This window comes from Necator americanus, chromosome I (assembly GCF_031761385.1).
Source record: "Necator americanus strain Aroian chromosome I, whole genome shotgun sequence".
Taxonomy (NCBI): Eukaryota; Metazoa; Nematoda; class Chromadorea; order Rhabditida; family Ancylostomatidae; genus Necator; species Necator americanus.
Window position 1 is genome coordinate 3,440,212 of NC_087371.1, and position 12,765 is coordinate 3,452,976.

Genomic DNA, 12,765 nt, shown 5'->3' on the forward strand with positions numbered 1-12,765 from the left:
CAGTAACCATTGTGATCCTATCATTCAAAGACGACGATAAGCGAGTATAAACATAAATTGCTCGACATTGATGAATATTTCTGGAACGGGAATCCTTCTGGAATCTTTCTGGAATGCACTAACAAATGCGGCTTCTGTTCAAGTTAATTGAGCTTTATTAACGCTTGCACGCCGGCCTGTACCCTGATTTTGGGGATAAATCCTGAATCTGGTCAGTGACGAAATTCTTTCGTGTGTATATATGACAGTCATTAAAAATATTTTTAAAGAATATTTTGGGCTTTTTTTCACATTTTATGCAATATTTCTTGGAGAATGAATTTGATGGAAAGTGTGGAAGGGCGAGCGCTTCTTTCCCTCAATCGTGCTATCAAATTTTTTTTCCTCGAATTTTCCTACCGCAAACTCGATCGCCATCGCACTACACAGCGGGACCGATCTGATTTCTGGATAAGAATACCCACTGTTGTAAAAAATGACGTTTCTTTTATTTTTTGAAATTTCATTGAATAGTAGTGTGTCCAACCTACGCCATTAATCCGTCCCACGGGGTTTTCACCCTGTTGGTTTAATAATAAAGTGAATGTAAAAATTTGTAACAAGAACTACTTGGTTGGTTGGTGACGGTGTCGAAGCATCGACCACGTAGATGTAATGGTGGCCTCTTATCAGTGATGTATCACATGGTGATGTACATCGATACGACCTCGCAAGTCATTGCGGAGGTCGTATACATGTTCATAAAGACACCTGGATTCTGAATTGAAGTTCAATTCGCTAACGAATCCCAAAAGGATTGATCAATACCGAGTTGTTTATCTTTTAGATAAACAAAAAATAATTTTTTTTTTGTGAACTACACTTACTGCTCTTCTACAGACTAGTGTTGACAATTATGAGCTGATGATAAGAGTAACTTTGGAAATTGATCGCTTCACAATTAGTCTCCATTGTTGAACCGGATATAGCGATTCCCAACAGTGACAGTATGTCAGGAAATTGATGATGTTGATGTCTTTTTTTTTGGCGCAATTTAGAATTCCGGTTCTAGATTACGAGTACAAGCGTTTCCTACGCTCATCTCCCCCTAATCATCCTGAAAAACTGCGTGGTAAACGGCCTTTATTCCTACGAGGTACGTCAGAACGCACCGCCTCTGCACTTGCGATTGTTCCCTACTTTCAATTTTTGTAGCTTTTAATTCCATTAGCTTCATTTTTTCGATCTAAATGCTGCAAGGGAACAAAAGAGTGCGAGAGTATTGCTAAAGACAGCATATCACAGAACTTAACACGAAATTGACGATGGCGCGCGTTATAAGGCGCTTCGGTGAAAAATTTGAACTCAGGGGCCGTTTCCCACGCCGGTTTTTGGGACGATGCCGGGGAATTGAGCCCAAGGTATGCTCGTAATCTACAATCCGAATCCAGTTGATCACTGTAGTGTCTCACTGAGACCTCAACATCGTCAATTTCGTGATATGGTGCTTATAGGGAAGAGGCAGAGGGTTCTCATTGATAGAAGAAGAAGAAGGGTAGGAAGAGGAAGCATGTGATGAAGTTCATATTTTTTTCTTAGAGAATAGTTTATTTCAGCATTTCTGGAAGAATTGCAGTTCCATGAACCAATTATCGAGAAATCGTTCGGTCTCAGCTGGAAATGAACAATTACAAGCAACTTCTTTCCAAAATGACTGCTCATTAGAATTTTCTTCCCATTTTGAATTTCAGATTTAATTCTCGATTTTTTTTTCACTTTTCACTTTAAAATGCCCAATACATATCTGTTTTAAGTACCTCCTGCTATTTTCTGCTTATTATACTTTGTTCTAAGTTGATTTTAAGAAACGCAACTTTCTCACAAATGTTTTGTTTTTGTTTGTTTTATTTCGTTTTGTTTACACACCCATTGCGTAAATCGGAGGCATTTTTTTTCGAATTTTAGCACTCCCCAATTGTCATTGTGCAGAGATGCGCTTCATTCGACTGACTGAGCATGATGTAGATGATGTCATGAAGGTTAGTGTTGTTTTTCTAGTTTCATGTTTACTGGTTTTTTTTTAAACGTTGACTGCGTCCTTACAATTATTATCTGTAGAAAATTCTTCAAGCGACATTCTGAAATGTATAGTAAGGTCAAAACGAAATGAAGCTCGGTGCAGTTGCGTAAGCGGTTGCGTAGCGGTTAGAATCGAGGTAGGAACCTCGCTAGCACCGCCTGTCGCTGCAATTCACGATGGTCCCACCGTGGTTCCAACCGCTTTCTCCATCGCTCCGCTTCGAGCGCAGCCGCTTACGCAATCGCACCATGATATGACTTCACTTGCGCTCTGACGCAGTTTTAGTCACCTATCGATAATTACGCCTAAAAAGATATTCTTGTAACTTCCAACTTCGAATTTTCCTTCTCTTTACAGTTCATTCTTGCCGACATCGAAGCTGCTAAACCACTTATGAAATCACTGGCGCTCGAAAGGGACGACGCACGGTTATTTTTCGAAGGTAAGTCTCATTTCAACTAACCAAGGTTTTTTAAAGGAGCCTGACCACTGACGGGGATCTTAGAGATCTCCGAGAACCGCATATGTTCTACCGGATGGGCGCAACTATCGCCCCCTAGTATATCCTGTTATACTCGTACTTTCGTTTTTTTCTGCTCTGCTTCTATGGAATTTCCTCATTTCCTCATTTGGTTGCTTACCACAGGATGGGACTATGAAAAATGTGGTCCCTATGTATTCTTACTATACAGAGATGTTATAGAAGCGTTGCTATTCCTCAGCCTTAGCAAGCACTTTGCTGAATAGTCCTGTTTTCGGATGTTGCTCTCATGAAGGGTTCTGTAGATGTATGAGCTCTCAGCGATTTCTCCTATCCAGGTTTCGAGCTGATCAAAATAGATGCATTGGTCCTACCAGATGTGGTGGAGATGGCAGTTGGAATCAAGGCGGGACCATCGCTAGTTTCATTTTTGCTGGAACGACGAGCTGTGGTAGCAAGAGTCCCTTCTCGATCTTGACCGCTGTGCTCCACCGCAACTGCGTCGAGCTTCAGGTCATTTTGTCCCGACTACTCGGGGTGCGTATCGTTAGGTACCCGCAGCCGATTATCTGCAGCCAGGTAAGTGCCTGCAGAAGAGGCTGTCGGTAGGCCAGAGCAGGCATATCATGGGCTACTTGTGATCACTAAGCCACGCCCATCCATCACCATATCACTGAGGTCATGAGCAATGTTTGTATTGCAGTAACGTGATAGAGTTGCCTTCTACGAAGCTTCAAAGAACAAAGAGGCAACAACGTGGCAACGTACAAAGTGGAAGAAAACGGAGAAAATGAAAATGCTAAAAATGAAGCAAAAACGTAGGAAATTTGTACAAGAACAAAACAACATCAGAAAACATAAATGCAGCTGACTATGTTCCAAAATAAAGGTTAAAAGGTGTAGAACCGAGAACCAGGTTTTTGAAAGATGTAGGTGTGTGGTTGAAAAAACTGTATAGAAGATATGGATGTAGATTTGTATTTACACAGACTATCAAATCCTTGTAAGATACTGCAGTAGTTTGTGGAATTTTGATTTTTTTTTTTGCTTTACGCAAATGAAACGTACAATTATTTCCTGTTCCTGGTATTTCGTATGCAGTCGTTCGATATATCTTTATACGTAGACGATCGACACTCCATACGGGGGCAATAGCAGAGATAGCGTGCCCCTGTGAGGCATGCTTCGCACCTCATTAGACGATGGGAGTCGCTGATGAAGGATGTGAGCACCAGTGCTGGCATTGCAGGGCTCTGCTGACGCTGCGCAGCGCAATTAACGGTCGTCGTTGCCAGTCGTTTTCCCTAATGATCGGCTGTCGCGGCGGCTGCGAGTACCTAACGACCGCCCCCCGACTACTCGTCATAGTTGAAAACGATCAAAATTCGTCTTCGCTGTGTCGTTGTGACTTTAATGAATTAGGTGTTGAATTCTCTCGGACCCCTTTTTCTTGTTCCCTGGAAGTTCCTGTTTTTTTTCCTGCGATTGTACAGCAAGGATTATTTCGTATTCGTAGTCGCAGAGCAACCCTTTTTCACAACCATAGTCGTCGTCCTATCGATTACCGTCGATGTTGGAGAAGGGGGGGGGGGGGGGACCCTCCACTTACACGTCTGATTGGTCCAACTTGGACCGAAATACGAGTTATAGTTGGAGTCTGAAACCCGGTCCGATTGCGCAAGCGGTTCCGTTCAAAATGGTACCCTCGCTCCAGTCGGAATGCGGTGTTGAGCAAGTGTCCCATTGCGTAATCGCAAGCGAAACCGCGTATAATGTATTCTTACACCTCTCAAAATTTCGCTGTATCCTCCCAAGAATTTCATTGTAAGAGTTTCTGGTGGTTTTTTTTCCGAAACCAAAAATTGGTTCGCTGACTGACCTGCACAAATGTCACATTTTCAGATTTATTGAACGAAGCAGTTAATAGTGGTGTCTCGTTTATTGTCAGGACAGATGATCACGAAATTGTGGCCGCACGGCTGAGCACATTCCGAACTCGTGAAGAAGCATTTAGAGACGCTAGGGTAAGTGATCTTACTTTTCATATTATGTAGGATTTCCTTTCGTGTACACCAGTTCAGGGATATTTGTAATATTTAATTATAACATTTTCCGAAGTCTTCAATAATGTTCATATTTTTAACGCAAGTTCAATTTATTTTCTGTTTCTATTTCTCCAGTAGTTTCAAGTCAAGTACGTTATATTATTTATACTAAAATGTCGCGAAACTCCTGGGACGTTCATTGAAGCTGGGTCCCTTTTCAATATGTACATTTTTTTCTGAAACCCTAAGCGATCAAATCTGTGCAGAAAATACCGAGAATAATAATGCTTACTTGTAGTTAACAATAATTTTTATTACTATGTTAAATCATTGTGAACTACTTCGTAATACGTAGTTCTTGTTTAAAAAATGTTTTTTCACATGCTGAACCCAAACATTTTTTGCGACCAAACATTTTTTATTCCCAGTAAAGTTGTTTGGTCTCGGAAATACTGCAGAATTCTAAGGGAAATCCCGGAAAAGGATACACGGAGTCATATCTTCGAGAAGGTTCGGAAATCTAGAGGTGTTGTAGGCTTTTGCAGCGGGTCAAGCTTTATGACAATCCTCGAAAAAGTCGGCAGGTTTAACGCATACGGTACCGGTGCAATCAACACTGCAGAATGTTGCAGAAGTTTCCCGTCTATGATTTTTTTCTTTGAAATCTTGCCTTCCTTTTCAAAAAGATGGTTCTTGTTTCTTTTTTTTCTTAACTTTTCAATTTTGTATTACAGCATATTCCTTATCATAACCTCACAACGAGACTTGAGCGAGCCAAATCTGTCCTATGGCATTTAAATCAGCAGGTTGTTCAATTTTAGTTTTGCCTCAAAAAAAGCTGCATATGGCTAATACTGATGAACGTTGTTACAGTTCTGGAATGAGGCTTCTCCTGACATCAACAAAGTGTACTATCTAATGGCCGTGGTTGTAGATCCACATTATCGATACACAGATATGGTTGATAAGTTGGTACATTATAATATGGATGAGGTAGGCGTTCATAAGTTTACAGGTACCATAATAAAGTAGTAAAATAACGTATTTATCGACAAATATCGGCACTAAATATTGAAATTTCCAGCTACGAACAGTGGATGCGCATGGTCTATTGGCAAATGCGGCTATTTTTCACAATGAAATGGTAAGTTCTGAGGAGTCATGCGATCAGCTTCAGGTTTGGTCTCCAGAAAATTTTCCATGATCGTCTAATTGTTATTCGTTCAGCTACTTCACAGACTTGGCTACCGTGTAGTGGCTGAAACGAATAGCTCTCCAAACACTTCAGAAGGACAATTACATCGAGTAAGTTGGTTCTCTGGCAAGTTTATACGGTACATGTACAGAATTGCTGCCGAATGTATTCTGTTAACCTAACGCTTAATTGTTATGCCCCTCGGGGAGGAGGGCAGTCGTATTCCGTCTCCTTCCACGACATATCATACATCCTTATCGGTCGACATAGCAATATCTCCTTGAGGGTTCTTTTGTTTGTTTGTTTGTTTGTTTGTTTGTTTGTTTATTTATTTCAATATTTTTAATGATTTTCCGTGTACATAGTGGAGCATTTATGGGACTTTTCATAGTCGTAACCAAAGCAAATTCCTTCTTTGTTAATGTCTCCATTTGTGTTGCCCTAAAAGCTTTTGGCTTAGGATTTTAGAATGCAGGAGTTTTATTCCTCCGTCGTTCACCATCAGCTTAAAGAGGAACGGTTTCTTCTTTACTGTAGTCCTCATGTCAACGAATAATTGAAGTTTGTTTTCGAATTATTTTGTCCTATTTATTGATACAAGCGCCGAAAGTCACCGCATTAATTGATAATTGACCAGCTTTTACTTCAAAAAATAGGCTTTACCCATTTCTTGAACTGAGCGAAATAAGATCTACGAGTTCAGTTGCCACCGTGATGGTGGATGTCACTACAATCCCACAAACAAAAATCTTAAGGGAGACGTGTTGAGAAGGAGATATGCTAAGAAACTTTACAATTTTACTATTTTACTTTACGACTACGAAATAATCTCATAATATTAACATCAATGCACATTTACAAAAAAAAAATTGGTCAACAAATCTATTGAAGCACAAAAAAGCATCGTTAGCCATCGCTCGATTGATTTTCTTGAATCGTCCTATTGATCGGAGGAAGAAGGCGGGCAGGGTACTATTGCCCAATTCCGCCGATCACGTAACGAGAGAAGCCGACAGAATAGATACGGTTTCGACTACACTTTCACTGCTTCTAATTCTCCACACATTTAGCATGACGATGGCGTCAAAAAGGCACAACTTGTCTTCAAAGAGATGTGGCGAGATGAAAATTTAGAAACACATATCGTCATTTGATGATCCTCTCCAGGTTGTCATTCCTCTGTAAAGTTTTCCATGTGGAATTTGTTCGATAACAGTTGTATTATGTAAATGAATAAATTAATTAACCGTATAGAAGTTGTATGCAAGTTCAGTGCCATATCATTGTGTTAATACTGTTGCAAATAAATGTTGCACATCTAATCTGCCTTGTTAGCTGGAAGCAAATGTATCTGCTGACGAACCCGGAGCACTAAGTACTCTTCAGCATTTTCCTTACCAAAGCCAGCTCAGGAACGAATGAGAAAAAAATAGGATTTCGAGTGTTAGACTTTGACAAACCTCAGCGTAAGATGATGAACTGATCCTTAATGAGCTGTAGACGAGGTTTTTAATTCACTTTAATGGCTGACTTTTCTGCAACTGAACCTACCTCTTTAGGACATGAAATTGTTCAATCCACAATTCAAAGGCAGCGTATCACAATTTCGAGCGCAGATGCATAAATGGTTGCGGTCGAAGCGACGCGGTGGTGATAGCGGTTGGAATCGAAATGGGACCATCGAGAACTGCAGCAACGAATAGTGGTATCGGGGGTCCTCACTTGATCCAGTCACTTACGTGACTGCACCGAGTTTCATGTTGTTTTCGCCTCACTGTGAGGGCGGCGAAAGGCCGCGTGGCGGCTTCATCTGCGGCGAAAGCACTTCTAATGCCTAGAACCGCCTATCGACGACGTTGCTCCTTTGAAAATATTGAAAATACTCAACCAAGAAAAATCATGGATGCATGAGGCGATTTGAGTAAGTATTTTCTTTAAAAAAGGCAGAGATCTGATCTTGCTCATTTGGAAACTAGGAGAAGGTGTTACGACAAGAAATTCACTCATTCTGTCTAAAATGAAAACAAACCAGAAAAAGACGACATAATATTATTCATTAGGTGGACTTGAAGAAACTTTCACCCGACAAAACGCATTGTTGGGTGTATTTGGGAGAGGAAACCAAGTGCCGACCCTCATCACCAACAAAGAGAAGCTGTGAGCCTACCTATCCGCAATTCCCGCCTGTCATGAAGTCCGGATTGGAGACTTGGGCAGCACCGTCGACGATGATGGAGAAACTTGCCTGGATGGAGATAAAGCTGTTTAGACGACTGCTAGGGTATTTTTGGTCGATGGTGTGCAATAACAAAGAATTTTACTCTTACTTCGATATGGCGCGAATGCGTGGAACGCGACACGTGAAAACCATCAACATCTTGCCTGACCTTCTGAAGTAGTCGTGGAGAACCGTCATCGCACCTTTGGTCACATTATAAAGAGATCGTCTGATCTTCTTGTCCAAGTTATTAAGAATGCTCCCAGACTCAAACTGGAAAAGGTCTCCTGGTTTTAAAAGAAACTCCTGGACGGAGGTGGTAAAGAAAGACACTAGGCGTTGACAAGGAGTTCAGTCGAGACGTGAAGTTCCGCCGTTTATGGAATAGCGACGGATGGATAGATTCAGTGCGAGCTCTAGCTGAAGATCGAACAGGATGGGTTTGGATGTATTATATATTTGTGGATGTCGTCCACCCCGGCGGAGATGTGGATATCCGCGTCAGATTTGCCGATCAAGTCAAATAAGTCAAGATATGATAGAGGGATTAAAATTTCGAGAATTAAAATTAATTTGTTATTCCGAAATTCCGAAATGCGTTCTACTTCATTTCAAAACCAATTCTAACGATGTCCCAGGTCCGTGTTTTAATTGTCACAGACGTCTGGTGAGAACTTATCAACCTCGGATGGATGTAAGGCTCATTTATTTTTTGGCAGATCCTCGATCAACCAGTCTTAGAGGAACTTCTTTCCACTGCACTACATTTGACACCGATTAGTTAAAATTGTTGTATTATTATTTATATGACGAACGTGATGAGCTCGTATTGGTGTATTTAAACATTCAAGGCATAATCCTATCACTTCGATGCTATACCAACAAGAGACGGCGGATTAACTTTCAGTGGTATATCTAAGAATTTTTAATCAAATAGCTTTAAAAGAACATAGTAATTCTGAAAATTACAAATTCGCGTTGTGTTGGGTGATGTTCTTCAGCACTATTAAAGATGTAAACCACCTCTTACGATGTGTTGTTGAACAACTTGATTTTTTTTTTAATTCTTCTGACTGCCACTTTAATACTTGTGTTAGTATTGGTATATAATCCCAAGAAGGGCTTTTTATAGTTCCCTGCATACGCGACGCATCGCGAGAAGTCATACGCAGCACGTAACGGATCTCCAGAGGAACTACGGAGTCCTAACACGCGATATCGAACAGAAGCGGTTACACATTTGCACCATAAGTGGGGTCTTTTTGAGCTAACTGTACGCTCACTTCGAAAAATATTGAGTTTTTTACCTGGAAAACTTTGATGGTCATCCTACAATGGTACATTTTTTCGTTTCGTACCAATTTTCTTATCATTCCAAACTACTTATCATCACACTCCCTTTTTGAAGATTATTCAGAAACCCCGAGAAATTGAACCCAAGGCGATTTGAATTGGCGAAAAACGAGGAGGAGGACACCAAAAAAGTGGCCGTAATGGCAACCTGAACAAGTTTCTCGAGGTCTGAGCCACTAAACAGGGTTAGCGGCTCAGAGTTAGTTGATTTGGTAATTACGTTAATTAGCATAAGTACTTTAGTTGACCAGTAATCTTTTTTCGTTGAAATTCATCGTACTGGGTTCCTACTGGTTATAAATTGGTTACTTAATGTTTTCGAAAATTGCCGCGTATAGGGCCGAATCAACGGGAATCCGCCATTTATTTACGGAACGGACTGCTGCCATCTGGGTTACTCTTCGCAACCTTAGTCTAAGCACTATGTGGCCGAAGCTTGTGCCAAAGCTTGTGCCGAAGTCTCAGGAAGATTTTGGCGAGCGGCTTCCTGATCGTAGATTGCCATGGAAGGAATAAGCAACCAAGGAAATCTTCGTAAAATCACGACGTAGGCAATTACGCGCTGGAGGTTCGAGTGCTACAGACGCCAGTATAGTCAACCTGGAATTCCATCCCAGGAAGATCAGATGCCTAAAAATAATCGAGAAGGTTTTCATGACCCAACAGCCTTCATAGGGGCTACACTCACTTGACCCAACGGCTCTCCTTAGAGCCACAAACTTGCGAATACAAATCAATGTCTGAATATAAGTTGTTGCATGCAAAAAATTTCAATGTTAACTAAAAAAAATAACTGGTTAAGCGAGGTATTTTTGCTAATTAATTACTGTAATTACTAGATCAACCTACACTGTTTATTGGCTCAGAGCTCAACTCTGCTCGAGCTCAGCTCGAGCTAAACAGTGTAGGTTGATCTAGTAATTACAGTAATTGTTAATTGTAAATCTGTTTAGGCAATCATTTATGGTCACTTTCTGAGTGCCTCCTCCCAAACAACTCCTTTTTTCGCTAAGATTTTAATTTTATCCAGAAAGATGAACGATAAAAAAAAAGAAGTCCTCGTCCAGCAAGCCTGCTACGGTTACTGACCTCGCGTAATTCTTCGCCGTTCAGTGATATCGTGTGGTCGTGCGCTTACGTCCGCCCCCACATTTTTCCACGTCGGCACGAAAACATTGCGTAGAAGAACGACTAAAATATGCTCTATGTACGATCCGTGCAAAAAGTCATCGTCATAGGAATGCGAATGATTCATTGCGCTTGCGCTGCTGCATTTACGAATCAGCGACTGAAGATGATGACGTAGTTGGTCGTTGAGCAATCGTCAACTTTATGATCGTATCGTTCAAAATGTTCCCCGGTTAACGACGCAGAAACACTGTCTGCCTGTACGGTTTTGAAGCGAAAAGATTGATTTAAGTCATCTAACTGCTTCATTTTTCAACAATGCAGCAAGAACGGGGAAACGAAAAATCGAACGCTGCAGAAAAGATGCCCTTCCTCTCGCAGCGCATCGCGTCGCTACTTTTTACACTTTATTAGTCGACTGCAAGCAATCTTGTTCAGCTACATTCATTGGCGTGGAAACCAGCTTGAAAACGAAACCCCGCTAAGATCATCTACGTAGATTGTGGGCGATCTCCGAGACCAACAAATTAGGTAGTCCCGACCTGTATCCACAGAACTTTTGCGGATAGTTGACAACTCGTGGTGGAAACAAGGAGCTACATATTTCGTTTAATCCATCATTTATGGAAAAAAGGAAGAAAATGGTGGAAAGCAAAAAAACTGTGATGTAACGGAAGTCTCTGCTGATTTGTTTTGTACTGGCTGTAAAAAAGAAAAATTAGGAGACGTGATTATTACAAATAATTCATATCCACTGATTGATTTCCATAGGAACGAGCTAGGAGAACTGGATGAAAAATGCTGGAGATGACGGATGAGTTGCTGTAAACGTTTTCTGCAGGATTGACATATTCTAGTCTTATTTTAAAATTAATGTACTAGCATGCATTTTTTTTAAATTAATGTACTTGACCCTGCGTTCAGACTGATTGCCACCATATCATATGAGCATGCAAACTTTCACAAGCGAAAATTTTGATCTGTTTGAAGCAATGGGTACTGTAATGGGATATACTGTAGAGACTTCGTTATGGATAACGTTCAAAGCGTTTTAGATTCCACGACCAATGATGCGGAAAAAAACTCACTAGCTATTAGCTTTGTTCGGATTCGTTGACTTTTTTTATTTTGTGCTATTAGGCTGATCCGAAAGTCTTGCCGCAAATTCCACACTTTTTTCCAGACAATAATAACTTTATTGTTCACATGTATCCATCAATAAAATACTGGCCTTCATGATCCACTAAGTATTTCCGAAGCTTCACTGGACTATTCATCCAATTCCAGAAGTCAAGAAGTCTGGCAGCTGCGAGTCAAAGAAGTGCGAAATCTCACTTTCCAGAACTTTTTGGTCATTGGATCTTTTTGATTTTGATCTCTTTGGATTTTTCTCTCGTAGATACAGCTTCAGTGCTCGAAACAAGTAGATCGAAGACAGATGGACCCTAATGAAGAGAATCAACAGGGCCCTGTAGAACTTCCAGGCCAAGTTCGGGAATTGTTGGCTGTTCGCCAAACTTCATGGCATTCCCTGAGCTCACGTGGCAAAGCTCACTCGCCAGAAAATTTCAGGTATTCTTCTCGCTTTTCACAGCGACAGTCACCTCTACCTGTTCCGAAGACAAAGAAAAACTGTATTTTAAAAACACGAGTAAATCAACAAAGTAACATCTGATGATAGCGAGAAACTCGCAAAATTCAATCGCTGGGTCCGTATTGTTCTATTTTTCCCCCCAAGAAAGTGTAATTACAGATTTTTCAAGGTCTTTGTTCCATGAGATGTCGCGCTGCAATTTCCCTTGCTTTAGTTTGCAGTAATGGAACAAGAAAAACTAGTAATTTTTCTTTACTGAGAAAAAAGTATGCAAAGACGTAATATTTCCCTTAGATGTCCATTTTGGTACGCAAGGAGAATGTAGATCTTTAAAAGATGAAAAACGAAGCCTTTTCGGCGGCGGTTTGCGCCAAGTGATTAATGAGGATAATCTAAGTGACAGTCAGACACAGAAATATTCCGATAATACAGATACAGTTCATATTTGTACAATAACAATACAGTAATATCGAGGTAGCTATGAACCTAGGATTTCTGTGAAGATTTCTTCTCTGCGGTACCTCTTTGGGTGGGTGTAGCTCGGAAGGGCTGACTTTGCTACTGTGTCGACAAATTCGCAATGTGACCTCGTCATTTTCTGGTTGTGTCTCTCAGTTCCCTTGTTTTCCACGAGGAATTGCTTAGAATCGATGACACCTTCCTCAGATTTTATTGCTATTCCAAATTTTACC

The 12,765-nt window shown here is 40.8% G+C and overlaps 1 protein-coding gene across 1 annotated transcript; it reads left to right on the forward strand.

The window, feature by feature from the left end:
• Window positions 1–1,970: 1,970 nt before the first annotated feature.
• RB195_004367 (uncharacterized protein) lies at window positions 1,971–6,934 on the forward strand (the record flags this gene model as incomplete). Its single annotated transcript, XM_064182182.1, has 8 exons — window positions 1,971–2,018; window positions 2,417–2,501; window positions 4,443–4,564; window positions 5,320–5,391; window positions 5,459–5,578; window positions 5,670–5,729; window positions 5,813–5,890; window positions 6,851–6,934. The coding sequence occupies 8 exons, from the start codon at window positions 1,971–1,973 to the stop codon at window positions 6,932–6,934; spliced, it is 669 nt and encodes a 222-aa protein (XP_064033449.1).
• Window positions 6,935–12,765: the final 5,831 nt, after the last annotated feature.